The sequence below is a fragment of the Acanthochromis polyacanthus genome, chromosome 21 (genome assembly GCF_021347895.1).
Source record: "Acanthochromis polyacanthus isolate Apoly-LR-REF ecotype Palm Island chromosome 21, KAUST_Apoly_ChrSc, whole genome shotgun sequence".
NCBI lineage: Eukaryota > Metazoa > Chordata > Actinopteri > Pomacentridae > Acanthochromis > Acanthochromis polyacanthus.
The window spans coordinates 19,503,183-19,529,684 of NC_067133.1; the positions used below are offsets into that span (position 1 = coordinate 19,503,183).

The 26,502-nt window shown below is 40.2% G+C and overlaps 2 protein-coding genes across 2 annotated transcripts; both read right to left on the reverse strand.

Annotated features, from left to right (window-relative positions):
* Positions 1-1,755: 1,755 nt before the first annotated feature.
* prkacaa (protein kinase, cAMP-dependent, catalytic, alpha, genome duplicate a) lies at positions 1,756-19,886 on the reverse strand. Its single transcript, XM_051941097.1, is given in 13 exon segments — positions 1,756-4,767; positions 4,769-4,843; positions 6,195-6,359; positions 7,947-7,996; positions 7,999-8,068; positions 9,341-9,436; positions 9,553-9,679; positions 9,765-9,847; positions 9,943-10,005; positions 10,007-10,041; positions 10,495-10,628; positions 11,062-11,131; positions 19,077-19,886. Coding segments are annotated over 13 exon segments (1,131 nt in total). The 5' UTR covers positions 19,123-19,886; the 3' UTR covers positions 1,756-4,650.
* A 554-nt stretch (positions 19,887-20,440) lies between these two features.
* On the reverse strand, positions 20,441-24,904 carry asf1ba (anti-silencing function 1Ba histone chaperone). The gene is made up of 5 exons (XM_022210979.2): positions 24,749-24,904; positions 24,515-24,636; positions 23,768-23,883; positions 23,066-23,242; positions 20,441-21,211 (listed from the first exon to the last, which is right to left on the reverse strand). The coding sequence occupies exons 2-5, from the start codon at positions 24,621-24,623 to the stop codon at positions 21,020-21,022; spliced, it is 594 nt and encodes a 197-aa protein (XP_022066671.1). The 5' UTR covers positions 24,624-24,636; positions 24,749-24,904; the 3' UTR covers positions 20,441-21,019.
* Positions 24,905-26,502: the final 1,598 nt, after the last annotated feature.

The window sequence follows — 26,502 nt, forward strand, 5'->3', positions numbered from 1 at the left end:
ATACATAATAATAATAATGATCAAAGAATATTAAGTTGTGTGCAATGAAAAGTTTATTTTTAAATTTTCCCAATTAGCAAAAAGTGAATACTGCCTAAATTAAAAAACAGAAATAGAACTTTCTGTGACTCCCTAATACACTGACTTTGATTTTTTTAACCAACATTGTAGCTATTCTAAAGCCTATAACTCTTATTTCCTAATGCAGTTGTTGACACTAATAAACTTCCAGTTTGTGTACATATTTAATGTTGTTCAAAATCACCATCTGCTCCCTGAAGTATTTGCCTGAATTTAAATTTACATTTTATTCCACGTTCGTTGGATGATTTAGTCATTTGTTGCCCTTTTAACGTGTCCCATTGGCCAGTTAAGGCATCACTTCATGCCTTTTCATTCTTTATCAATATCCATTCTCGAACTGATGTATTCATTATGGCGTCTTTTATTTTCATCTGCATATTGTTGATTCATACTTGAGAAGACTACAGGTCCTGCAGCAAACAGACTAACAATGAGCCTTTCTTCAAATGTTAAGGTACTGTCACCTTTCACTCCGTTTATACGTTTTATTTTCAGTTAAGACTCTTCTCATTCTGATTTGCAGTGGTTTCTTGTAGATTGCTTCAAGTTGTGGTCATTTTTGGGCTGTTCTGTTTAACGTGATGACGTCCTGCGTAAGATATTCACAGACTTTGTGTGATGTGGTGGGAAGGGAAGCTGAGGGCCTTTCCAAAAGCGTGTGCTTGAAGTAGTTTGTGGATCTCCATTCAAAAATCGGAAACAAACATACTTTACCTGCAACTCATTATAATCAGAAATACACTACCAGTGAAAGCTTGGACCCACCGTCTCATTCAATGAGCTTTATTTATTTGCTTTATTTTCTACATTGTACATTAATACTGAACATTAATTCTGTTTTTGCTTACAACATAATTCAACATGTATTCTTCTACAGTTTTAATGTCTTCAGTCTTAATCTACAATGTATAAAAATAATGAAATAAACAGCATTGAATGAGAAGGTGTGTCCAAACTTTGGACTCGTCATGTATGCAAAGCAACATTCTGGAAAAGTCCTTTTGAAACAACAGTTGAGCTTTTGGTCACAGTCACTGATGATGGTGCTCATTTGGTGAGAACAAAGGATTTGCATTTGATTATAAGAACACCTCAGGGTGGAAATATTGTGATTGGGGTTGTGTTGCAGCTCGCAGCAGCGAACTGGATAAAATCTCATGCAGTCACACCAGGAGACTGCGAGTGAAAAAGGCCGAAGAACTGCAGGCTTTGGAATACACTGTATACGTCACAGTTAACTCAAATTAATGCAAACGGTGTATAAATTATGAAGATTTCTGATGTGTATTTGCTCCCACTTTAAAAATGAACCAAACCTGTGCATTCAGCTGATGCCATCATGAAAAAGGAGCACACCGAGGGGGGGGGGGGGATACGCATGGAAAGTGGGTTCCTAAAGCTAGCTGGTAACTGATCCCATACTGTGACAGGTTGACCACAACACTGCATTATTTAATTACGCCTACAGACTCCTAAAACATTCACAGTAAGAGACAGGACAGTGAAAATGCAGCGTCACCACCTACAAACGTATGTTCCTCTTAACCAGCGGCGTCCAGCCTGAACCTGCAAATATTTCTTAGACAGGTAACATTTTGTAAAGACGGTAACTCAACTAATTTGTGTGACATTGCACAAGGTGAAAGAGAGCTGACATATAACCCAGACATGTTAGTCTTAACAAGTAAAACTTTATTGGAATGATACATTTTGCAAAATATTACTTTATGTATATATTTTTTAACATACTCATTGTGTTCTAAGGGTATCTGTCAAGTTCTCCAGAGGGGTAAGATAGTTTAAGACTGTCAAAGGCAAGGATATACAGTATTGTTTCCCAAAAGGTACAATAGACTACACAATCACTGTACCCAGGTCATGAGGAAAAAGATTAATGTTCTGTTTTTGCTTTTTTTTTTTCTTCCTTTTTTTGAAAATACAATTAGAAAATATGAACGCAAACATCTCAGATGTAAAAAGTGTTATGTCTGAATAAAGAGTGTGTGTGGAGACCTGATGAAAATAGAAGGCAAACAGGAGAAAAAACTTAAAGTAGCACAGAGCAGTTGATAGTGTTCAGCTGATAGAAAAAAAAGAAAGACAACTGACAAGAAGTTTTGAATGGGAAACAAAACAAACAAAAAAAAAAGCACTGCGATGGCTTCAGTGTCTGAAGTGGCGTTGCCTTCTACCACCAACTCTGATTAGTTATTTGTCGGGACATAAAGGCGAAAAGATATTCCATGTGCTCTCTTCAAAGCGTTACATTGTGTCTTGAAGGTTTCAAAGAATTAGCACAAATGAACTCAATCTGAAAAGGCATGGCGTGTGCTTCACTATTTTGAAAAAGACTGGACAAGTTGGTTGGTGATCCACTGCACGGTTTAGTGCGATGCTCTAACAAATCAAAGGTTAATCAGCGACGAGACTGTTAGCTGCGGAAACAATGATTTCTCAAACGGGTCCAGAGGAAGTCTTGCTATTGGGCTGCTGTACCACATGCAAGGAAAAAAAACAAGCTCACCAAAGAAATGTGTATTGTAAAAAAGAAAGAAAGAAAAAGAATACACACATCATGTTTCCAAAAAGCACTGAAACATCTCCATCAGACAGTTCAAGACATTCAAAAAGGTATCCTGCGTTGATCTCAATTACATTAAGACACTGCCAAAATAATTACACAAGCCTACTGAAATCATTTAGTCCAAAAACATTCTAAAAATGTCATGTTTACAAGACTTGTATGACAAATCGATTGAAGCACATCAAACAATCACAGAAGCTTTTCAGTGAGATGGACAAGTCTAGCACCTATAGGGCCTATGGAAGGGGCGGGTGAGTGGGCGAAAGCGTACATCCTTCATCAAACCCAAAACAACGTGTTCAGTCAACAACAGCAATAAGATTTGGTCTGCGATTGTCCTTGCATCCACAGAAATAAACTTGGCAAAGGGGGACAGCTTTTAGGATAGCTTCCTTAGTTTAATTTGTTACATAGAAAGCTGGAACAAAACACTGCAATCCCAACAGTCCCCCTCCAAAAAAAAACTGAGGCTGGACTGCGAATCTATGTGCAGGCGTTACATGTAAGGAACATACATGAGAAAGAGAAAAAGGGGGGAAAGAAAACAATCGTCAAGGTGGAGAAGCACAAGTTCATGACAGTTATCTGCAAACTGTTGCCCTACAGCTCAACAATGAACCGAGCCCAGACACAGCTCACTGGGTCCTGTTCCATCTTCAACAGAGCACTGAGTGTCCACTTCAATATTAAACATGTTGTCCACGACCTCGGGTACCTCAGCACAAATAAAACACAATGCTCTGCCGTCTTTCTTTAAAAGTGATATTGTACAAAAATAACATGCACATGTTGTTGAAACGTTTTGCTACTGTTTTGCGTATTAAAATCCACCACCGTCATAGTCACATACAGAAAAACTGCAATGTTCTCAGTTTGCAAATTTGGCAGAATTTATAGATCCGTTCATTATGAATCTTAATTCAGTTTCACAGCTATGAGACAATTTTTTTTGAAAAAGATGGATATTTCATGTTCTCTTATCATATATCAATATACATTATAAATGTTCTATGAATTAAATAACAATAGTCAGGAGTGTGACCACAATGTTAGCTGCTGCTAAATCACAGCTTTTTTAACCCACCCTCGAGCACTAAATAACACACAAGCACAGAGATTTGACATAAAAAGGACAAAATGATCACCAATAAGATTTTAAAATGCTCTAATAAATTCAGCTAAGAGAAAGACAGACTTAAATCCAGACCTCATGTTCGCTTCTCGCAGGTCCCGAAGGAGTAAGACCCAGAAGTTTACGGTGATAAATCATTTCCACTCTGATCAAAGAGGTCACCACTGCTTCAAGTGCGAGCAGCAGAGTGCATCATCTACCCAATAATCATGCCACATTGAGCAGACAAAGGCAGGTGGCAGAGAGTTTGCAAGCTTTCAATCAAAACGGGCACGAGGGCCGACGCAGACAGCCGCAACTCTGCACCAATTCTTTCAACACAGTTTTCCAACCAGTTGGCATTATGATAGGCACATCTGTTGGACTTGGTATTGCTTGGACAGATTCAGGATGGAGAGATGGAGGAGAAGGTGGGGAAGGAGTGGGGTAACCGGGGCGACAAGATACAACAATCATTCCTAGAGAAACTTGTAGAGAAGGGCCCATTCAAAAAAAAAAAGGGAAAACAAAAAGGAGCCTAGCAGATTCAGTACCTTAACAGAAAATCAATGCCTCAACCTGCAAAGACTGTCATTACACCGTCAGAGATACGAGAAAGATACGAGTCTAGCTGAACAGTCACAACCTGTGCCTGTTCTCGTCGAGCCCCTGCCACAAACACAAGAGGGATAAATAAAATGAATAGGTAACAGTTGAGAAACAATCAGAAAAGGCAACACTGCTGGTTCTGTTGGATCTGTCTTCACTTTGCCTACCTTTCCGTTGGGGGATTTTACATTGTTATCCTCATCACAATAAGCAAGTTATCAGTCCACGCTAGTGCTTCCTGTGTTCAGACCCCCTTTTACTTCTAAATCCCTGCCTCTCTTTCTCTCTCTCTCTCTCTCTCTCTCGTGTCCGCTACTTGTGGTTGGACATTAGAACTCGGCAACTCCTTTGCACACTTCTCTGTGAAGGAGACTCTGATTTTCCTCTTCCTCGTAGTCATCAAAGTTGCTTGTGTCACCAGGGCCTTTGCACTTAGGAATAAAGGGAGCTTCAACCTGGAACACACAGGACGGGAAAAATCGTCAGAATGATGCAGAGTGGTCTAACGGAGGCAGCAAGGCCATAAAGTACCGGATGACATTGGAAGAAGTCTTCAGAGATTAAACCGTGAAAAACAGACTGATATTTATTTATAGATGGACGTATTAACATAAAGAGATTAAAACGGGAATAAAATGCATTTGAAAAATCCCACTTGAATACTTGGAAGATCATCTATCTGTTGTCACTATTGCTGGACTAGCTGTTTGATCGTGTGTGTGGTCGTTTGCGTGTGTGTGTGTGTGTGTGTGTGTGTGTGTGTGTGTGTGTGTGTGGTGTGTGTGTGTGTGTGTGTGTGTGTGTGTGTGTGGTCGTTTGCTTTCCCTGAAGCCAGCTCATCTATTTAAATTCAGCTGGTGATAACTCAGGTTTCTCGGAATGAAATTCATCAATTAGGAGAAACAAATATGAACTTGCTGCATTCATCTGCATCATGGATTAGCAGAGACTGTAATACTGATCCTACAACTAAAAGCGGAAGAGTGGGAGTTTTTCCTTTTGAAATAAATCACGACAAAAAGAATGATGTTGCTCTTTCAGGGTTCTCACAGCATTTCCTCTAATGTACTGTTTTTATTGCCTGTATTTTAATTAACTTTTAAACCGCCAGCATTTGTTAGATGTCCGAGTGTCTCCGTCTGGGTAGCAATTTTCACAGCCTTTCTTGATGAGATTAAGCTTCATTTCAGTGTACTTTAAAAAAAAAAAAAAAAAAAAAAAATCACCATTTATTTGAAATCTTTTGACAATTGTAGGTGATTTTATACAACTGAACCTGAGCTTCTCAAAACTGGATTCTGTTTGTATTGTTATTGTAACGTCAAATGAGGACACATTTCTTCTCCTGGTCTGCTGCAGAATTTTGAAATCATGTTGCAGTACTGCTATTATCGTCCTGAATCAACTAGCTTCTATGTTACGGGGGGGGGGGGGAGACGAAGGGGAACACATGCTTTGCGCGTTTCGGACATTTTCCATTAGCCTCCCATGCAATATCCACTGTGCAGAGGAAGAACAGATGGTGTGAAATTACCCGTAGCCACAGATGTAGACTAAAGGACACCTCTACTGCCCAAAGTCTCATTAAAACCTTCTTCCTCGGGCTCCTTCAAATCTAGCCAAAGACCTGTGTTTCATGTAACCTCCTTTCTACACCCCATATTTCCTTTCTGCCTACTCACTTCCAAATATCCAATAATGGCAAGTAGTAATAATAAAACATGTTTCCTTCTGCCCTCATGATGCAAAAAGAAGAGGAAGGCTCCATTTGTGAACAGGACTCCTGTATGGAGGCTGGCCTCTAACCTTCCTCTGGTAGATGGCAATCCAATCAGTGGTGGCAAACCACTTGTGACCCTTGATATCATTGACTCCATTCCTGAGGTTGCCAAAGCGCTTGGTAAGGTCCACCTGCAGCAAATTTCTCAACAGATCCTTCAGGTCTGAGCTGAAGTGGGATGGAAAGCGAACCTGGAAAGCAGCAAAAGAAAATGTCAGCGCGTGTTCTTCAGGCCCAGCGTTCTGGAATTTATGCTATTGTTCGAAACAGGACTGAAGGACTGCGGTGTACAGCTTTAGATTAGTGCAAGGTCTTCAGTGGTGTGAAGAGCTACGAGAGTGCCACTTAAAATGACACTAACAGTGTATCCACAGAGAACATATTATGATGGAACACACGTTTGTCTCTTTTTACTTCACTACACTGTATCAAGTTGCCATCTGTATTTTTCTGAACAGAAAAAAATGCAAAATTACAGGTAACAAAAACAACAGAAAAAAATATTAATTTGCATGTTGAAATTTGTAATTTCAGTTTTTAGCAGTGTTTGACCATAAAATGACACTTTTTTTAAATTGTATTTAATATTAGTATTATTTGAGATATTAGTCATTATTTGAAAGAAAAGGATTTTAAATTTGTATGATTTTTCGACTGTAATTTTACATAATATCCCTGTTTTGTTCAATTTTGATCATATCCAGTAAAATCACAGAAAAAAAAAAAAAAAAAAAGACAAACCTCTGTCCACATCAAAAATTTGTTCAATCTGTAAAATTTTGTGAATAGTAATTAACGGTGTGTGACTGTAAAGTTCTACTCTTTTATGGTATTCCAACCTGCCAAAAACATCATCATTTACAAATATTTGCCATTATTTTCACTGTTTTACTTTTTTTTTAATGCTACAGTATCGCACTGTTTAACATTTTTGTGGTGTCCTTGCTGCCTGATTTTTGTTGTGTTTTTTACAGGATATTATTATTTGCAGTGAACACGTCAGTCTCCTTTACTATACTTAACACTACAGAAACTGTGTGTTGAGATTTGAGCGTCTGTGTGTGGACAAACTGACACCAGGCACATGGCTTCATGCTGGACTGAGATACGACACGCTGATTGCGACATGTCTATTTGTTTTCTCAGTTCCATTTTTGTCCTCATAGTTTATTTGCCTTTCTCACCATCACTGAGCTATGACTACACATGAAAGCCAGGGATGACACATCTAGAGGCCTTAACTGCAGTCGCACACACGACTTATTGGAGCGTACAATTTACAGTGTATGACAGTGACATAGTGTAGCCTCGTAAACTGTCAAATCAGCTATTCTGGTGTGCTGTGAACACATCAGCACATATGCTACTAGGATCAAGCATTTTAGAATAAATCCAAAAATAATTAAAGGAAAGCAGAAGATTTACTGAAAGAGGGGATGTCTTTTCTTGTGATCTATCATATTAAAAAGGAAGGAAAAATAACCAAGCAGAAAGTATTCCAATGCAAAGGGGGAAAGAATTGATGAGTTAACAGTAAATTAGGTTTTACCTTGATTTTGCTGATGGTGCAAATAAAGGTTAGTCAGTCAGACACCAAAGTAGTCTATAAAAGGAATCACGAATCAAATGTTCTCTGATTCATCAATTACCTACAAGTTTTAATCTTTTCAAAACCATCACAATTTATGTTTCATTTGCTGACTGTATATGGAAAAACTATCATTCTTTGATGGAGGAAAGTGCAAATGGATTGTTCAAGTAGCCTTCTCCAAACTCACCTTCCCTGATACAATCTTTTCATAAATCTGAATGGGCTGGTCAGCAAAGAAGGGGGGTAACCAGCAGCCATCTCATATATCAGCACTCCCAGGGCCCACCAGTCCACTGCTTTATTGTAACCCTGAAAAAACATGAAATCACATCAGGAATAAACTGCGTGCTCAAACAAAACTCTCACTAGACTGTTGACAATGAAATGGTTTCTGGTACAGAGTCGCAGACTGATTCAGTAACTCCCACACTGCCACTGTGACATAAAGATCAGAGGAGTGTACGACGAAGCAGGATTAGTAGGTTAGCCAGGTAAGTTTATCCTAAAATTAGACTTTTCAGTGTCTCTTGAAACCTGGCTAGATCACCATGGTAACTTGCGCTGCACAGCTAACCTACTCATGAGGAGGTTTTGCTCCAAGTTTGGGATATAATAAACTGGAAGAAGTGTCGCCCTTGCGCCAATTTCTTTCCTGATGACTTTCACAGTTTGTGCGACTAAATGAAGCTGTGCAGTCAGGAGGCGAGCTGTATGCACCGTGTTGCATCTGGTTTTATGTTTGATTCGCTGCCAAGTCCTTTCTAACAGAACACAGATTAGTTTCTTGGTGTTTATATTATTTTTACTAGAATGTGTCCACAAAATGACAGTTCTCCACTATTCCTCCCTTGTATGATTTGCAGTGGGCTTCCTTTGCCAACCCATTTTGTAAACACTCTGGCTTGCTAATGTTTCTTTAAACCAATCACAGTTGTTTTGGAAGAGCAAACCGAAGAATGCGGCTCCGTATTCACTCAAAATCATGACGGTTGGAATTGCTTTAATAAAACATTTGCATGCAGATGGGCAAGCACTGTGATCCAGACAGATAACCTAACACAGGTGGTATGCTGTATGATCCAAATTCTTGGCAAAATTTGAGATTTTCAGTGTGATCAGTTACTGCTCGGACGTTGTTCACAAGAAAATGATAACACGCAGACAGCGGAAGGAAGGACAAAGCCGCTTGAAATGAGCGGTGGCAGGCTACATTTGCAGCAACATCGCTATTTACCGTAATCAACGTTTGTATTCTTCACACATCTCCATTTATAGCAGCCTGTTCAGTTTGACTGAAATAGGTGGCTCACCATTGGTCCATTTTTTGTGGAAGAAGAGTCACATGTTTTAATTTCCTCTTTTTTGGTGAATGTCTGGTTAACAAATAGTAACAACAATAACATGATAATAATAAGCCTGGTTAATAGAGGAGCTGATAATCACCATTGTGACACCCATTCACTACGACTGAAGTTTTAGGGTTTGTTGAGCCAGCTTATTCAAAGAAAGCCTAAATATGCAGAACTTGCTTTATACTACACCCCTCAGCACGTCTCATCCTGGTCTGAGCTCAACACTGACCTTACTGAGGATGATCTCTGGCGCCAGGTACTCTGGAGTCCCGCAGAGCGTCCAGGTTCGGCCCTTCACCCTTTTCGCAAATCCAAAATCTGTTACCTAAGGACAAGAGAGCACAGCTCTGAATACTGGTCACATACAACAAGAGCACTTTTGTGTAATACTGTTGTAGATGGCGTAAAAAACAAAACAAAACAACAACATGTAATCCTTGCCTGTATGTAACCTTGCTGGTCGATGAGCAGGTTCTCTGGCTTCAGATCTCGGTAGATGAGATCCAGTGAGTGAAGGTATTCAAAGGTCAGTACAATCTGGGCTGCGTAGAAGCGGGCATGTGGTTCACTGCAAAACACATGAGCCTCAGTATTTACAATCAACCAGCAATGCATGGAAATATGTAGGTTGAGTTAACTGAAAGTCAGCTTACCTGAATCTACCGATCCTCCTTAAGTGAGAGAACATTTCCCCTCCAGGCACATACTCCATTATCATATAGAGATTACTGTTATCCTGCAGGGAGACAGAAATGTCATACTTTAATACGCAAAACACACACAGAAAGCTGAGGTGAACATAGGTTTACAGACGAACACCTAAATACGTACCTTAAAAGAGTGTTCCAGTCGCACCAGGAAGGGAAAGCTGACGGCTTGCAGGATACGTTTCTCGATTCAGTGTGTGTTCTATCTGCTTCAGCTCACCACCTGATAAGGGGTCCAGAGTGGACGTGTATTCAGACCAAAATTATTTTGCGTGCCTAAAAAGTAAATAAACAACATCATTTCATGTCTATAGTAGTCTTAATAATTATAACTATACGGACTAATTCAACAATATAATTCCTCCGTAACCCCAGAAGATTTGACCTCTATCGGTAATGATATCAAACATCAACGTTGTCGGTAAGTCAGAATGTCTTTCTGGCACTGTGAGACATATTGAACATTGACGTAATCCTGAACAGACTAAAATTACTGCTCTATAAGTGCAGATGGGACTATTCTCTCATTAAATGTTTAAATAGGGAAAATGTCATTACAAATACTTGTGTGGGATGTGTTACAACTGTCAGCAAGAGAACATATCCACCATCACAAGTCAGGCAATCACATTTTATTACCAAGTTTTGTACTCTTGAATGTCACGCCTCAAAGTACTGTACCTTCTGTTTGTCAAGTATTTCATGGCAAAATGCTGGCCTGTCTCTTTTGGCTTCACCAACATGACTCGACCAACATGAACCAGTGCCTAAAGTTTCAGACGCTCAAAGTGGTTCAGCGCCGCAGTTATGCTGAGGGATAGAAGAAGCAGCCGGTAAGTGGAACGTGTACATACTTTAATTATTTTTCGCTGAATTAAACAAATAAAAGTCATTGTCATGTCAATAAACAGTCTTAATGAATTGCTGTTCTTAATCTGGCATGTCTTCTATTGAGAGGAGTGCAAAATAATATACACTGTATAAGCATACATTTCATGTAAGCCCAGCAGAGGTGCACTGGCCCTCTAAAATAAATAGACATTCATCTGCTCAGGGACAGGATTATTTCCATGACTCTCACTCTATTAGCGCGAGCTGTGGGGCAAAGTACATTATCGCACCAAGGTGTCTCAACACATTAAAATAGAAGCTTATCTCTGAGCCAAAGAGTAATACCACTGTACAGTCACAATAAAAAGGCTAAAAAAGAAACAGTAGTGATTAAACTGAAATGCATGTTCACTGTCTCACCTGTGCTGGATTCTCCCATTTCTTCAGGAAGTCTTCTTTGGCTTTGGCAAGAAACTCCTTCACTGTAAACAGAAAAAAGGTGCATTATTCAGAGACACTATTAGAACTAAAATTATTTAAATAGTGGGCTGCTTTAATCTTATCGGCCGAGACCCAGAAAGATCACACCTAGGCGCTATGCGATAAATGTGGACCACTTTATGAGGTAGTGAGCATAGTTCAGGTTAATGTGACTGTACATGCAATATAAATACTGCCAAGGACAGTCTGCATTTATCTGTCATCATTCTCATCTTGAGCCCCCGTCTCTCTGATCACTGCTTTCATCCTAGCCCTAGATCTTGCAAGAAAACCTTGTGAAGAGCTGTGACCTATAGGATATTTCCAGCAAGTCACCAAAACAAAACGCAACGCCAAAGCAACACTGACTGAACTGCCCTGCAGTGGGCAACTCGAAATGTAAACTTCAAGCGTACCTAGAATTTTGAATTGCATTCCTTATTGTTTCTAACTGGCATGGTTTTTCTCAGAAGCATGTATTAGTAATAAAAGAGACTATAAACAGAATATTAAAAGCAGATATAAGGGCTCTAGATAACTGGAGTAACTCTGTGGTGAGACATTGCAGCCTCTAAGCAGGGTCTACTGTTGCCTGCATATGAGGGTTTAAGACACAATGGTAAACTGCATCTGTAGATAGGCAGATGAGATGTTCAGCCAGTGACAAGTTTAGCCTGTCTTCAGTTTATAGCAGTGATCTTAGACAACTTCAGGGCAAAACCAGCGACAAAATGCATCTATTTTCATATTAAATATTTTTGCAAATATAAAGTTACTATCAAACTTTAAATCAATGCAAAACTAGGTTATGCAAAGACATCTGATCATTAGCATGCAAGATAGATTAATAGTGTGGCAACGCTGTACCAAAATGGGAAGGCCAGCTGACTAAGTTGGTTGCACCTTTGCACCCAGAGGAAAAGTTAGTATGGAAGCCTGGATATACATTTATGTAACCAAGAGACTGCTGAGTACAGATGAAGCACGGTGGCTACATCAGAGCCAGCAACATGTTTTTGTTAATTCTTTTATTTTATTAGGGATCACTTCAAAAATGACAGAGATAATTGCAAAATGCTGAGTATTGAATCTAATAATCAGCCGGCACTTAATACTTTCCATTGCTGCTTTTTATTGTCCCTGCACAAGCTGAGCGGTTTTGGAAAGTATCATGCTGAAAACAAGCCTGTGCATTTTCCAAAAGCTGAATGAGGTCACCGAGTGGTCTATTTTTGAGTAATTCCGAGCTGGTTTCAATAAGCAAAACAAGTGTAAGCACATGATAAGAATGTTCTGGACATTTCACTGAGGCCTTAAGGGTGGCAACAAAGAAACTCATCTTCCAAAGTCTGAGACTTAAATTTGACTTTCTTGGATGCATGATTATAGAATAATACATTTGATATGGAAAAATGAGTACATTAGCCTAAGAGTGCATTTTAGCATGGAGCTACTATATCTGTCTAAAAACAAACCTACTCTAGCTCTCCCTGAAACAGCTTATGCTTGGTGGTGGCAAAAATAAGCATGCAACACTGGGCAATACCAGCACATTACACGCAATTATAGGTCAACAGTCATACCTGTGGACAGATTATGGTAACCTGGCACTAACTGTCATATAGAGAAGCCTCATTTTGTTTTCTTATCTTTATGAGGATAATCACATGGCTCTGTGGGAACATGCAGATAACCAGCCTTCCCCCATTCCTTCTTACTATCAGTGTACCAGCCACAGAACTAAGGAGTACTTCTATATCTACTGTTGGTCTTGGACACAAGATAGTGGAAGTTGTAAATGAACACCACTGCAAGAAAAAGCACAATCATTTTAATTTCCAGTGCTGCTGTATTACTACAATTAAGGTCGATCAAATGCACAGAATAATTTCTTCTCCGTAACTGCCATTGATCAAAAGAAATCTTGTGCTGTTTGAATTGCATTTTAAAGTTGTTCTTTATCCGTACAGCATTTTGGTCAATGCACACTGTTTTAACAGTGTTTGCACGGAAACTGACTTGACAGCAGTTTTAGACACGAGCTGTCACAAACAGACTGAGTTTCACGACAGAAATAACAGATTAGAATAATTGCTTACAAACGTGCTGAAAGTATTGTGAAAATTATATGATCTACTTGGAAAGCAGTGGAAACATATCCCATGCTAAGCCTTTCAGGATAATGTGGAATTTCTGTCAGCCTTGGCAATCAATGCAAACAACAGCCCAGGGCACAGTTTAAATAAAGCCAGTCAGCTGTCAATAATGAAAGCAATTTATGTATCAGCTTTGTGATATTAATATTTAAAGTAATTACCTCTTGAAGTAATGTTTGAATCAGAACATTAAATTTATATACTGAGAATGTTGCAAACAAGTAGGAACCGCCTGCACAAATTTTCTCATGAAAATATTTACACACATGCACTCAAAACTACACAAAAGTTTAATCCTGATCTAGCTAATGTGATTTCCTGCAAATTCTCTAAGACCAGCAGCTCCAACAATAGGATGGGAGAAAGCCAGGCAAGGACTGCAAAGACCAAAGTTCACATAACATGTCAACTGTGCTGCTGCTCCCACAGAGAGCACTGGAAGCAGATTGGTCACCAGGGAGAAAACATTTCCCGTGAAAGTTGCTTTAACTTCCACTTTAAGCAGAAACAGCCATGAATGGCGATTACTGGCACAGTTTGGAACTGAGTAGAGGAAAAACATAGGTGCTGTGGAAAAAGTAGAGGGAGCTAAATAGGCCAAATAAACAGCTGTCTTCAAGGAATTCTCTTGGTCTTCATTTAGCCTCTCTGTTTGATTTAGGAGGCTTGGCTGCCATGACAACCACAGGAGGAGTTGCAGGTGATAAACTAAAACTCCACACTGACTCTCCTGTAACTTCAAATTCCTTACCATCTGGGAGGACTATGGGTACCTCTGGTGCTGCAGCATCTGCCGAGCGCGACCCTGATTCACTTGAACGCGAAGATGACTCCCTCTTCCCTGCATGCCTTCTGGAGCTCTTCCTGTCACACATTAGCCCTGCAAAGTTCCTCTGTACTTCTTCCTTTGGCCTCTTCCTCACAGCCACTGACTCATGACCTATCCTTCCCTCTGAGAGCACTCTGGTCAGATCAGCAGCCCCACACATCCACAAAAAACCGGCCCGAGTGTCCTTGCCGACAGAGCGTTTTCAGTCTTTCTGTGACTTGCACCTTGCTGGAGACCAAGTTCAAAAAGTAGCATCCACCTCCAGTGTGCAGTCAAACGTAGCGTGGAGAGCACTGCTGCTCCCGTTACACTCACAGAGATCAATTGGACCTTGCTTGGTTAGTAATCAATATTTATTCTGTACACAAGTAACTCTCTGCTCTTCCCTCTCATGACAAACACACACACAAATACACACATATGCAACTCAGAGGCTATATATTGATCTTAACAGGGGCATAATGCACCAGGGGAGGGGCGTAAAACACTAGCTGGTATATTTAGCCAACCCAGAGATGAAGTCCTATGGAAAACTAGGCCTAAGTAAAGACCCTTGAGATGAACTAGACACATCTAGATGCAAGTCAAACTTTCCCTAATTAGCAGAACCAATCAGATGTCACATCAGTGATTGAAAAACTTTCAGAGATGATCTGGGTGTTTTCGAAAACATAAAAGTGGCCCTCTCAGGAGACACTAGCAAAGCAGGAACGCACAAACCACAGTGAAACTTTTTCTCCCAGCGCAAATGCACCAGAGAGTCTGTGTAGTGCCAGTGCTGAATTGATCCTCCAAAAATCAATCCTACATCTTTCCCCTGGGCCTCACTGGCCCACTCTGACGCAGGAAAGAGGGGTATATTAGGGCGAGCTGACCGACATTAAATTGTGAAAAGCGCCAAATCGGGTCTCAGGCTACACAAGGCCCTGCTCAGACAGCATGTGGTGCATAACAAAACAGTTAAGAAGGCAAACAGAGCAGCATGTAAACTAAAGATGTGTTTACCCAGCCTGAAAAGGTGAGAATCAATTTCAGGCATCAGCTGCTCAATACAGGCAGGGGCCAGTTACTAACAAAGCCGCCAACAGAAAGTTACTTCATGTTGTACTGTCCTGATTTAAATAGCTAGTTAAATTACCAACAAATTCAGGAGCAGAGGAGCTATGAGACCGAGTCTTCAGTCTACTTACACTTTCATGTCCTTTTCTCTGCTACTGAAACGCACTTGGAGAACAGGCATAATGCCTGCATCCATCAGTTCCAGTGTGTAGCTGTCTTATTAAAATTGTGAAGTATTACAGTGACCCCAAGGCTGAAAAATGAAACAGTGAGAATGCTGCTTTCTTTTTCTGCATAGGAGTGTATTTCATATAGAAGTCTACTGTCTAACGCACACACAGAAAACTTCCCAAGGTTAAAGTGTGAAAACAAACAATTACATCTTATTTGTTCTTATAGTTTTAGCTAGTTAGTTCAAATTTCCTCCCTATGAATTTTGATGCTGAGATGTACAGTGGCCAATAAACATACATTTTAGTGATTCTCCTGCTTCTCTGGGTGCCCTCATTTCTGTAGCACAGTATTATAATTTGCCATGACTGTATGTGTTATAAGGAGCAAATCATTTCAGCAGCACGACCTGTAGCTTTAGAAGACAGACCAGCAGACAAGGATTCACTCTGCGACCACCCTGTTTTGCCACCAAATTCTAAGAAAATTACTTTTCCTGGTCCAAACACTCAACTTCATTGTCAGTTGTACTCTGCTAGATATCAGGATAATTCCCTGGAGTGTGGCAGTTTGCCGAGCGGCTAGTTTGGTCCTGTAAGCTAGTCTGAGGCGGCTGATTGGCATTTCAAATGTAAGGTCTACTGATAATCAGTGCAAGCTTTTAACAAAGCCCCTTAACTGGAGACAGGAAGTGATGAGCGATCCAAACACAAACCTGCTCCTGTTACACAAACCAGCTGTGTGCAGAGCAGGGGCAGGACATGAACCACGCTGATATTTATAGACACAGGGAGTTGCACTTGGACAGAGTGCCAACTCATTATATGGTCAAATTCAAAACACTCACGATTCATTACAACCATCCCTTGTCATAAACTGGTTATGATCACTGTCTTGCTCAGATGTTTAAGTAGTGTGAAGTTAGAGAAGTATATTTAAGCTGTCAAAACATTGATGCAACAAGACTTACAAGCTATCAAACACTCACACAATAAGACCAGACAGGCTTACAAGTGTCCTATTTATCAGAAGGAAAGTTACTTAGAAGTATAAGAAATATAAAGAATGTGGGAGTGTAAACAGATTCATTATTGCACTGTGTAGTTTAAGGCGGATAGTGTTTTGCAGTGCGGCTGACAGAACGCTTCCACAGTAAGTGAGAAATACCTTCCCTTTTTCCTGAACTAGAAACAATGGGTAACAGTACTGATACAAACAACAGACTGCTCTGTTTGAGTGACTGTGTATACAAGGAAATATGCATACATATAACCTGGCTATAGGCCTTAATAATAAATCGGTACATCCAATGTCAGTAAACATGACAGATCACTCCACCACAGCCACAGACACTCAACTCACCAGGTCACAAGATGAAATTAGTATCAAACATTATCAGGAAAATGCAGTTTGGTTATCTGTTAAATATAGGAGTTTCAGATCAGCCTGTGACAGGCTAAGCTTGTGGACATAGTGTGAACTCCAGCTCCACCCCTAACCCCCATGCTCTTCTCCAGCACCAGCATGAAAACTCACTCCAGCTGCAAGCCTCTAGCTCCTCCTGCGGTTGGTCATGTCTGCCTTCTCCACTACCTATGTCCCCTAGACACGGTCCAGCTCGATGAAACAGCCTTCCTGCCAGCTTGTGAATAACAGACATCTTACAAGGCTGGAGGAAGCCAGCTGATAGCCTTTGTAGAGTTTCAAAAGTGCAGTACTTCCGGATGTTTTACCAAGCAGGAAATCCACAAAATGTAATACCAACAGCGTCTTAAAGGCCAAAACTTCAAGCTATCGCGGTCGGCTGTGTTTAGGTTATACTGTAGAGCTCAGGAGGCGATGACCAACTGTGCAGAGCCTGGGCTGGACCTTCCTTGCTCCTTCACTTCCTGCCGCAGTTCATAGTGTCTATCCGCCCTGCTTCTTCCTGTGGGCCAGAAATTAGCTCGGTATACCAGTGCAGTGGATCTCCGCTCGTCTTCTGCAGCCTGGAAAGTTCAGTGACAACTGACGCTGCACACCTGAACCAGCTCTCAACACCCTCTGTCCATTTTCCGTCAAAACTGAAACGGGCTGTCATGTTGTCCTTAATCTCTACTCTGCTCTGTGGAAAATTACACTCTGGGGTGTGGGCTCTGGACCCCTGGTCTGCACCTGTCTCTGGGGATCAGGGTGGGCCCAGAGTGATCAGGCTGATAAGAAGTGAAGCATGACATATGAACAACCCTCCCAGCAGCAGTGCCTTCTCTTTGCCTGTTTACAGCCAACTAATACTCAAATTTCCATTCTTACTAAAGCACTAAAAAAACCAAACATTTCTGCTCCGACACCTGAAAGTCATGGCCTTGTTACAGGCGTTGCCAAGGATGGGTTAACATTACAGAGAGACTGGAGGCCGTTCTTCACACCTACTCTCTACCAGCAACAAGGAGCTGATGCTCATTTCACAGATACCCGTTCAGACATCGCACACTTAAGCGTTATTTATAGTGTTATGAATAGAAACATAAAACAGTGTCCTCCCAAGTCTTCTCTAGGTCCAGTGAACTTTAGTCAACAAACATTATAATAATTTAAAAAAAAATCATCTCCCCCGAAATGTAGTCATTAAACACTCAAGTTCATACTTGAAAATAATCAGTTATTGTTAGTCTATGCTTCTGATTCTTTATCCTTTTTAGAAATGAGTACAGTAAGAAAAACAAATCAATCTGATGGTCGTGAAGTTCATTAAGAAAACGAGAAGTTGTGCAGAGCAACAACATATAAAGCGATTATCAAAAAGGCAAAGTGCCTCCCTCCTTCTCTGCAACATGCACGTAAACACGCATACTCAGTGACACATACAAGTGCCCTTGTTCTAAATGCTGCTCATCACATGTTGTTCAAGAGACTCCTTAACTCCCAAGTTTCTGCCCGGAGAGGATCACCCTCATGCATCATATGACAATGTCCTGGTGGCTTTTTATTCCACTGAAAACAACCAACACCCTTCTGCTCAGTTACTCTTAAACACAGTCAAGGGACAGATTCAATCATGACTTAATGTAAGCATTCTGAGACAGTACATGCATCTTCACTGCGTTTATTTTAAAAATCAAATCTTTTTTTATGTACAAAGAGGACTGTTTTGTCCTGAAATGATTACATTATTTAAAAAGTGCACTACATAACAATTCAGCACAAGGTTTAGGCTTGCAATTTTATTGCAGCCTTCCATAATCTTATGACGGGAGAAAAAAATATCTAGAACACATAAACCACAAGCAAACCTATGACTGTTGTATAAGACTACTTGTTGCCATCCTCACTGATACCTCTGCATATAACCTGGGGCATTTAATCACGAGCTTTCTCACAGCATGGGCAAAGAAAATGAATAACATCCTCTGCTGTTCGATTGAGATGACCCTAGCCTTGCAGTAAAAAACTACTCAACTGAAGTTTAGGTGTGGGTATGAATGGCCATGGGGATCTTACACGGGGTAGACAATCCCATTGAAAGTTCAGTATATTGAGCTCATCCACTTTCCTGGATAAGAAAAGGTGTTGAAGCTATGTAAAATGGTGTTATTACAGAGGCTCTCTGGCTCTTATGCACTGCACAGGTGTTAAGTTGTGCATTTTATGCCGCTGCCATTGTGGGAAACAGGAAATGACTATAACCAAACGATCCAGCGGCAAGCAGCACGATACAACTAGCTGCAGCAGCTACGGGCAAAGGGTACTCACCACTCTCCATCTCATTGCCTTTCTTTGCGGTGGGCGTGTTGCCCATGATGGCAGGCTGATGGTGGACTCTCTGGGCTCAGAATGAGTTTTCCTTTACAAGTCGTTTGAATGATGTTACACCGCTAACGCTGTCGCTGAACTCAATGAAGCTGACAGCTAGCTACTAGCTAACAGCTATCATTATTGACTAACGAATGTAAAAAGATTTACTCCAATACTTTTCCGTTATGAGTTCGGTAAACTCCAGACACTCGAGTATATCCAAGTCTGCACCTAATACTTGCGCTGTAGGTTAGCTAAGCTAGCACGTTAGCTAACTGTACAGCCAGCGGATGTCAGCTTGTTAGCTGGTTATTTCCAAGCGAGCACCGGCGAATTAGGGTGTCACTTGACTGTCCTGTATTTCCAGATACGGTTTGGTTTGTCCAAAAATTCAGTCCAGACACAGGTCGTCGAAAGCTGTTTTCCGCCTGTCTAACGAGGAAGCTAGCGTTAGCTTCTAGCGTCCCTTGCAGTCGTATCCTGGCCTGAGCTAACCAGGTGCTATCTCTGTGTAGGCAGGCCTTTTCAGAGGAAACCTGGATGACAAAATTGGTGTCCAGGCTACTCGTTTTTCAAGCTGTTTGCTATTTAGACAGATATTGCTCCATTCGTTTCTAAACAAGCCGTCAAGTGCAGTGGTTTCCTGCGACCGACCACCTGATAGTCGATTCCTCAGATCAACAGAGCCCTTCCATTAATCTTCAGACCGCAAGGGAAACTCCAGTCATCCATCCACCGAGTCCCGCCTCCGCCTGTCTCTGATTGGCTCACTAAACGAATACTTAGATGACAGATTCATATTCAAGAGCTGATTGGACAAGCGTCACCCCTTCCAATCATAGCATTGATGCAATTCGTCTGTCAAACGCCTTTATCCCGCCTCCCGGACTTTCTCGTAGCCAATACGCCCATAACTGCAACCGTGTTTTTCTTTTTGCTTCAAATTGTCGACTGCTTGCATTTATAAGTCTGAATTTCTTGGAGAAACAATTCGAACGCAGCAATTTTTCAATCATCATCGTTTTAGCAGTGCGACATTTTCTATAGTCCGTTTTGTAGCCTAGCCACCCCCTTTACCCAAGCAATCTGTGATTGGGTGTGACGTTAGCACAAGCTATTTTTAGTAAAATGTGAAAATATGAGGGGATACTCACACCATTTGTGTTACAAAGCTGACACTCGGTTGTGTTTAAGTGCATCAGGGAAAAAAACAGATGTGTAGTGTATACCTAACAAACTTGTTTGTTTTCAGAAACATTCTAAAAATAAGTGAAACAAAGTAACCCAAGTATTTAGGAGGAACAGTTATTCATACAGACACATAACAAAAACATCTTTTATTTGGAACACAAACTTGAAAACAGGAGGAAAAAAAACAGAAGAGGTTAACAGCCCATACGAAAGCCCATCCAAAACTCCACAATCTAGGTGGGGAAAAGTCTAAGTGCGTTTTGAACACAAATATTACGGCAGATTATCAAATTTCTGTACAGCAACATATTGCAATTCATTTGCCTATTGCTTCAGTACTGAAATCCTCTTAAACGGGTACAAATCCGTTCTGCACCAACAAAAGGAAGGAAGGTGACTCACACAACAGCTTTCGTATGTTTCGGTTCAGTTGTAGTTGTGGCTTCCTTTCAATACTTCAATGTTGTTTCATGGCAGGGAACTCTCCATCTATAAATTGCAATCAAACCAGTAAGATGTTCATAATCTTCCTTGGAACAAATGTCCATTTGAAGCCCAAGGTGACAGCTGATTTTTCAGAAGTTTCAGGAACAAAAGCTGTAAGGCAGGGATGTTTGTACATCCGTTCTTCCACACCAGAATGTCCATAGGCATCCTTAAATTGTAACATCTCATGCTGTGAGTCATCACCTTTAGGCTGAGGGGCATCTCTATAAGAAGTCCATAGAGTTTTCTGGTAGTATCCCCAAAGGTGGAGCTTTGCCTGGGAGACAGGATGGCGGGTGCATGGAGTTTGAAGAAGGATCGACATTTTCAGAGTCTTCCATTCGCTCTGCACAGCCTTCCCAGTTTATATGGAATCTGGTAACACGTGGGTTTGATGCTAAAATATTCCTCTGGAGCTGAAAAAGGAGCACACTGGGATGAATACTTTGTGCATGTAAATCACATACATACAGTCATTTCACAATACCCCTCATAACCGCCCTATACAGAAATATTTTGCACCATATCTCCAATAGTTTTATGTAATCTAAATTTTTTTCTGCATCTTAATATGATATACAAGTGTAATTCAGAAGAGATTTTAAAACATTTAAAAATCCTACAAATGTACAATGTATCAAACTTTTCTATTAAGGGGAGCTATGTGTAAGTAACTGTGACTAAGCAAAACATAAAATGTCGACCTAATCATTATTACAAAATAGAAAAATGCTTTTGAAAACTTGTAACATTTCCCTAAATGACTGATTTCTCTGCTGGATACAGCTAATATTTACTAACATGCACACTACTACTATCTGGTGGTCTCTAGAATCAGGGCAAGACAGGGTAATCCCAATGCTACACAGGCACCAATTAGTAATCATTCAACAATAATCACATACACAACTGTATAATAACCTGCCGCAGCCAGTGCAATCCCTCATTCCAATATTTTTTTGCACCTATGAATGAAAGGTTTCATTCCAAATGTCAGCCACCTTAAAAATGTGACACCTACAATCAAAATCCTTTGTCATTACAGGAAAACTCACAGGGGCTTGAAGTTACTATCTGAACAAACATCTATCCTTACAGACATTCCTGCTTAACGACTTGCATAACCAAGGGAATGTGATAATTATACAATTACAGTCTTTATTTTTCAAAAGTGCTGACTCAGTAGAATGATAATCTTTAATTCCAGATAGACATGCTGATAAAATGTCTACCTTTCCATTTTATTGATTAATGCAATTAAAATACATATTAAAATTGGAGTTCTGTAGAGTACAAGGCATATCAAATCAAATTTGATGAATGTCTATAGGATGTACTTTTAAACATGGTTTCTGGGGGGGTCAACTTTTTTAACGAAAAATTCCAAAAGGACTCTCAGTGACACAGAACGCTAAACATTCAAGCTCTTGGAATACAGTTATACTTAAAGGTTTGGGCCTCCCTGGGCAAGTTACACAGATTGTTGGTTTTTGTAACAAGAAGTAAGCACGGCCACTGCAGCAAACACAAACGGATTGTTTCTTCAAATGCTGGACACAAAGAAAAAAACTCCCATATGACAGCAGAGGACCTGGATTTGGTGTACAGTTCCAGTGTGTAGCACCGCTGCACAAAAAGGAGGTGCTTCCTTGCATCCTCTCTCCTCCTATATCCTGGAAATTATTCCCCCTACCCTTCCACGGACGTTCCTACCATTACTTAAATGTACCTTGATGCAACAAGTGGAAGAGTCATCAGAGGGGAACAATACCTGCAATCTTGTCACAAAAGTCAATGTCAGGGTTACAAAGGAACACCTGGATAAGCCAGACTTGTTTTGGAAACGTGTTCTGGACAGATTTGTATTGAGTTCTGTGGCCACAACCGCTCAAGCAACAGAACATCTTGTCTACTGACAAGCAAGTAGATGGAAATATTCTGCTTTAGAGTTGTGTTACTGCTAGGAAATGCTGCACGGATAGATGGAAGAAAGGATGAAACAAATTTGCCAATGCACAACGAAAATGTCATGCAAGTACTGACATATAAGGGTTTCTAAACATTTGCATGCTGCAGTTTGACAAGTTCTGTTTTTTAAGGTCATAAAATAAATAGTAATGATTCATTTTTTTGCTTATTTTTTTTCCCACTTCAACAATCAACAGAATATTCAATCCGTTGCCCAAAATCTGGCAAACCAGTAATACAAAGATGAGGCAGACATGTTGACATCAAAATTCAGATCATCCACATATCAAACGTTTTCTGACCTGTGTGTAGTTTGGCTTGATTGGAGGATTTTCACGAAGCTCTGGATCTGTGTATTCATTGTTCACATAGTAACCGATACGAATGAACTCTTGGCCACGGTATGTGCAGGTAATCAGCACTACAGTTACACCAACTGCATCACTTTCAGGAATCAAGCCAGTGTTTGGGGCATCGGCCTGTAACAGAAATTCAACACAGAGACGTGCAAAAACATGAAGCATACTATTCCAAGTGTGACATGACAAGCAACAAATGTGGAGCTGCATTACTGTCACATGGTAAATAGTTATGGAAATAGGAACTGAAGGATAGTCTGGTTGCTTGAAACAAGTACAAGTGGCTGATTATAAACTCCTCTGAAACAATTAAAAAGTAACAGGAGTGCAAAGAAAAAATAAATGCAAGATTCAGTTACCAATTCAAAAGACATAACAGAGACCTGAAATTTCCAGTGAGACAAAAGAGGTAACCAAAATTTACAATACTACACTTTTAGTGTGTCTCTGTTGCCACTGGGTCAAACAAAGTCAAAGTACAAATAAGCTCAGCCTGGGCATGGTTCTGCTGTTGAAATTCGGTTAAAGGGTAGCCTTTCAAAGCAGCCATAAGTGCAATGTGTCTGCCTTTCATCCACAGCATATACAATGTGGCAAAAGCAATGTTTAGTACTGTTTTTGTGAGTTTTCTTAAATCAAGCACACCTGAAACACAAACATGTGTCTCCCAGCAGGTACCGGGCCAACCAAGACAGAGTCGAGAATTTGATCATACTCTTCACTCTCTGCTGAGCCCACATAGATGATCTTCCATTCCAGGTCTAGAAATAAAAAGGAGTAACGCAAAGTCATTTTTCACAGAAAAACGCAACATTATGGTTGTAGTGCTGAAAAAAAAACAACTCATTAAAGAAGCAGATAAGCAAGTCAACAGTTATTGATTATGACAGATTTAGGCATTTATATTAATCAAATGAAGCAAACATGTAAAAAAAAAAATTTGTCAGAGCCAGGGTAAAATGTAACAGTTAACCTATTTTTCTCAGCCTAATTAAATTATGTGCATACATGTAAAGAATAATTATTTATATTTTTGTTACAGACTATTAATCACAGAGGACTGTACAAGTAACGTCGTAGATAGGAGTTGGGTTCTATGTCATGGGAAATCATAAAAGCATTAGCATATTCACAAATTTTATTGAACTATCTGATCTGAGTTTAGTTGGATAACTCAGAGATGTGCCCATCATGAAAAACACAGTCACAGTCAAGCTGTGTTCTGCTACCTTACTGTTACTTTTAAAGAAACCCCAACGTTTTTAAACAAACACGTCCCTCTCACTGACGTTAGCATAAGTAGCTAATATTTGGCTAGCCGTTAGCCATTTTACAGCCAGGACTATCACCAGACTCAAGCCATGATGACAGCTACAGAGGGACGGTACCCACCTTCAGGGAGATCTTCCATACACTCAAAAGTTATTTCAAACTGAAAGGGGTTTCCAAAAGGGCTCGGGTTATCAAGAACTGCCACATTTAGCACCTGTACCTTCGCCATTGTTGCTGGAGCGCTGAGAAAACAGGGGACAAGCAAAAACAAACGTTCAAACCGGTTTCCCGGGGAATGCTTTAAAAGTGACACTACAACACAAACGGATAACAGCAGTAGTAGAAGCCACACACCTGTAGTTTCACCAGACGTCTGCCTAATTTATACGACAAAAATCCACACTACTCACTTAATATATACTCAGCATGAAAAGGATTAATTAAATGTGAGCTTAGATTGCCGCTCTCCCGCCGCTTTCCTCGTCCTACCCAGGTTTCACCGCGCCTACGGCAAGCTGCACGGAAAATGGGCCGCCGCCGTCACAACAAACGCAAAGTGCCTTTACTGACCCCTAGCGGCAAAACAACAAAGGTCCGGGGCAACAGAAACCAGCTTTTGTAATTATTTTATCCGTTAACACATTATTTCTTTCCTAACTACCCAAAGCAAATGAAGATGAAAGCATTATTGTAAACATTTGATCTACCACACAAGTCAGTCCATATGCTGCTGGCACATTGTTGCTGTTTTTATTGGCTTGTAGCCAATGTTCACCATAAATTCTTTGGGCAAGAAGGGGATACCGTAAAATAAAACCTTTAAGGAAGGTGAAGACATAAATGTCACCTTATGCCATCCACAATTCAACCTTTAAATAACTAAACTTCTACACGACAACAAAATGTATTACATGGCTCAGCTAGACATTTCAAAATTACAACTGGGCTGCCATTGCGTTTAAACTGTATCCATGTGGTCATAGTCTACAGGGGACAACTAATACAGGCTTTCTTTTTAGGGAAACATATGCTTTTCTAAGGGGACACATAGTACTATTATAATATATACATATAGTGTTCTTTAAAATTGAATGGGCACGTAGGCAATGGGCCAACAGGTCAAACGCAGAGAGGATTAACAACAAATTTGACCTGAAATCACAAAAACCTGCTCAGTGCATCAAACAGTGGTGATGTAGATGCAAGACCTGCCAGTAAATAAACAGGAAGTACAACAACACGGAGGACTGCTATCACTTGTGCACCTCTTGAGTTGCTAGTAAAGTTGCTCATAAACTCTTCTGTTAAACATTAAACAGGAATTTAGTGGAACTAACTCATCTTTTGTCAGTTATTTTAGAACTCAAAAACATTTGTTCTCTGATTTGACCTAAAATGAAGAGCTGAATTAATCTACAGCACAAAGTTTCATCAATTTCTAAAATCAAGCTTTTAAAGATGCAAAAATAGTTTGCAGACTTCCCAGTGTGCAATATTTGAACTTTAAAATGCTCCTTAAGGGTTTTCTTTTGTATCTTGAAGAACCTATTTAGAATGAAAACTTGCTGTGAACCATTTTAGATGTAGTAAATCCCAGTTGCTTCTTACATAATAATGAAAACAGTGCCATAAATGATAAACGTTAGTATTGAATTTAGTCCCTACCTCTGTGCACTTATTCTAAAATCTAATTTAAAGTGGTTTCAACACTCGGAGCTGGTATAGTCTATCTCAGATAAATAATTGTATTCTAAATTGAGAAATAAAATGAATAAAATAGTCATTTTATGAATTAATCTACAGTCAGTTTTACCAACCTTGCTGGCCAATCAGATTTTCTGTGGCATTGCTACGTCACTTTCAACTACCTATTTGAACATTATAATTTGATATATCTTAGCTTACACCATCGGGAAGGGTTTTTTCATTACGAACCTTGACTTCTCCGCCTGCTTTGCTCACCCTCGTAAATACAAAGCAGCGACTCACACAGCAAGTGCTGATTTTCCCAATTTCATATCAGCGGAACACTGTAAAAGTCAGCACACACACAAACAAGCACCTCCTCAGAGTGACTCACCCCTGCAATATAAGAGTGATTTTCCACA

Coding starts and splice junctions, on each gene's coding strand:
- asf1ba (XM_022210979.2), bottom strand. CDS start 24,623: ATGGCGAAGGTACAGGTGCTAAATGTGGCAGTTCTTGATAACCCGAGC. Junction 23,884..24,514: donor TATGGAAGATCTCCCTGAAG/GTGGGTACCGTC, acceptor TTTTATTTCTAG/ACCTGGAATGGAAGATCATC. Junction 21,212..23,065: donor TCAAGCCAAACTACACACAG/GTCAGAAAACGT, acceptor CTCCTTTTTCAG/CTCCAGAGGAATATTTTAGC.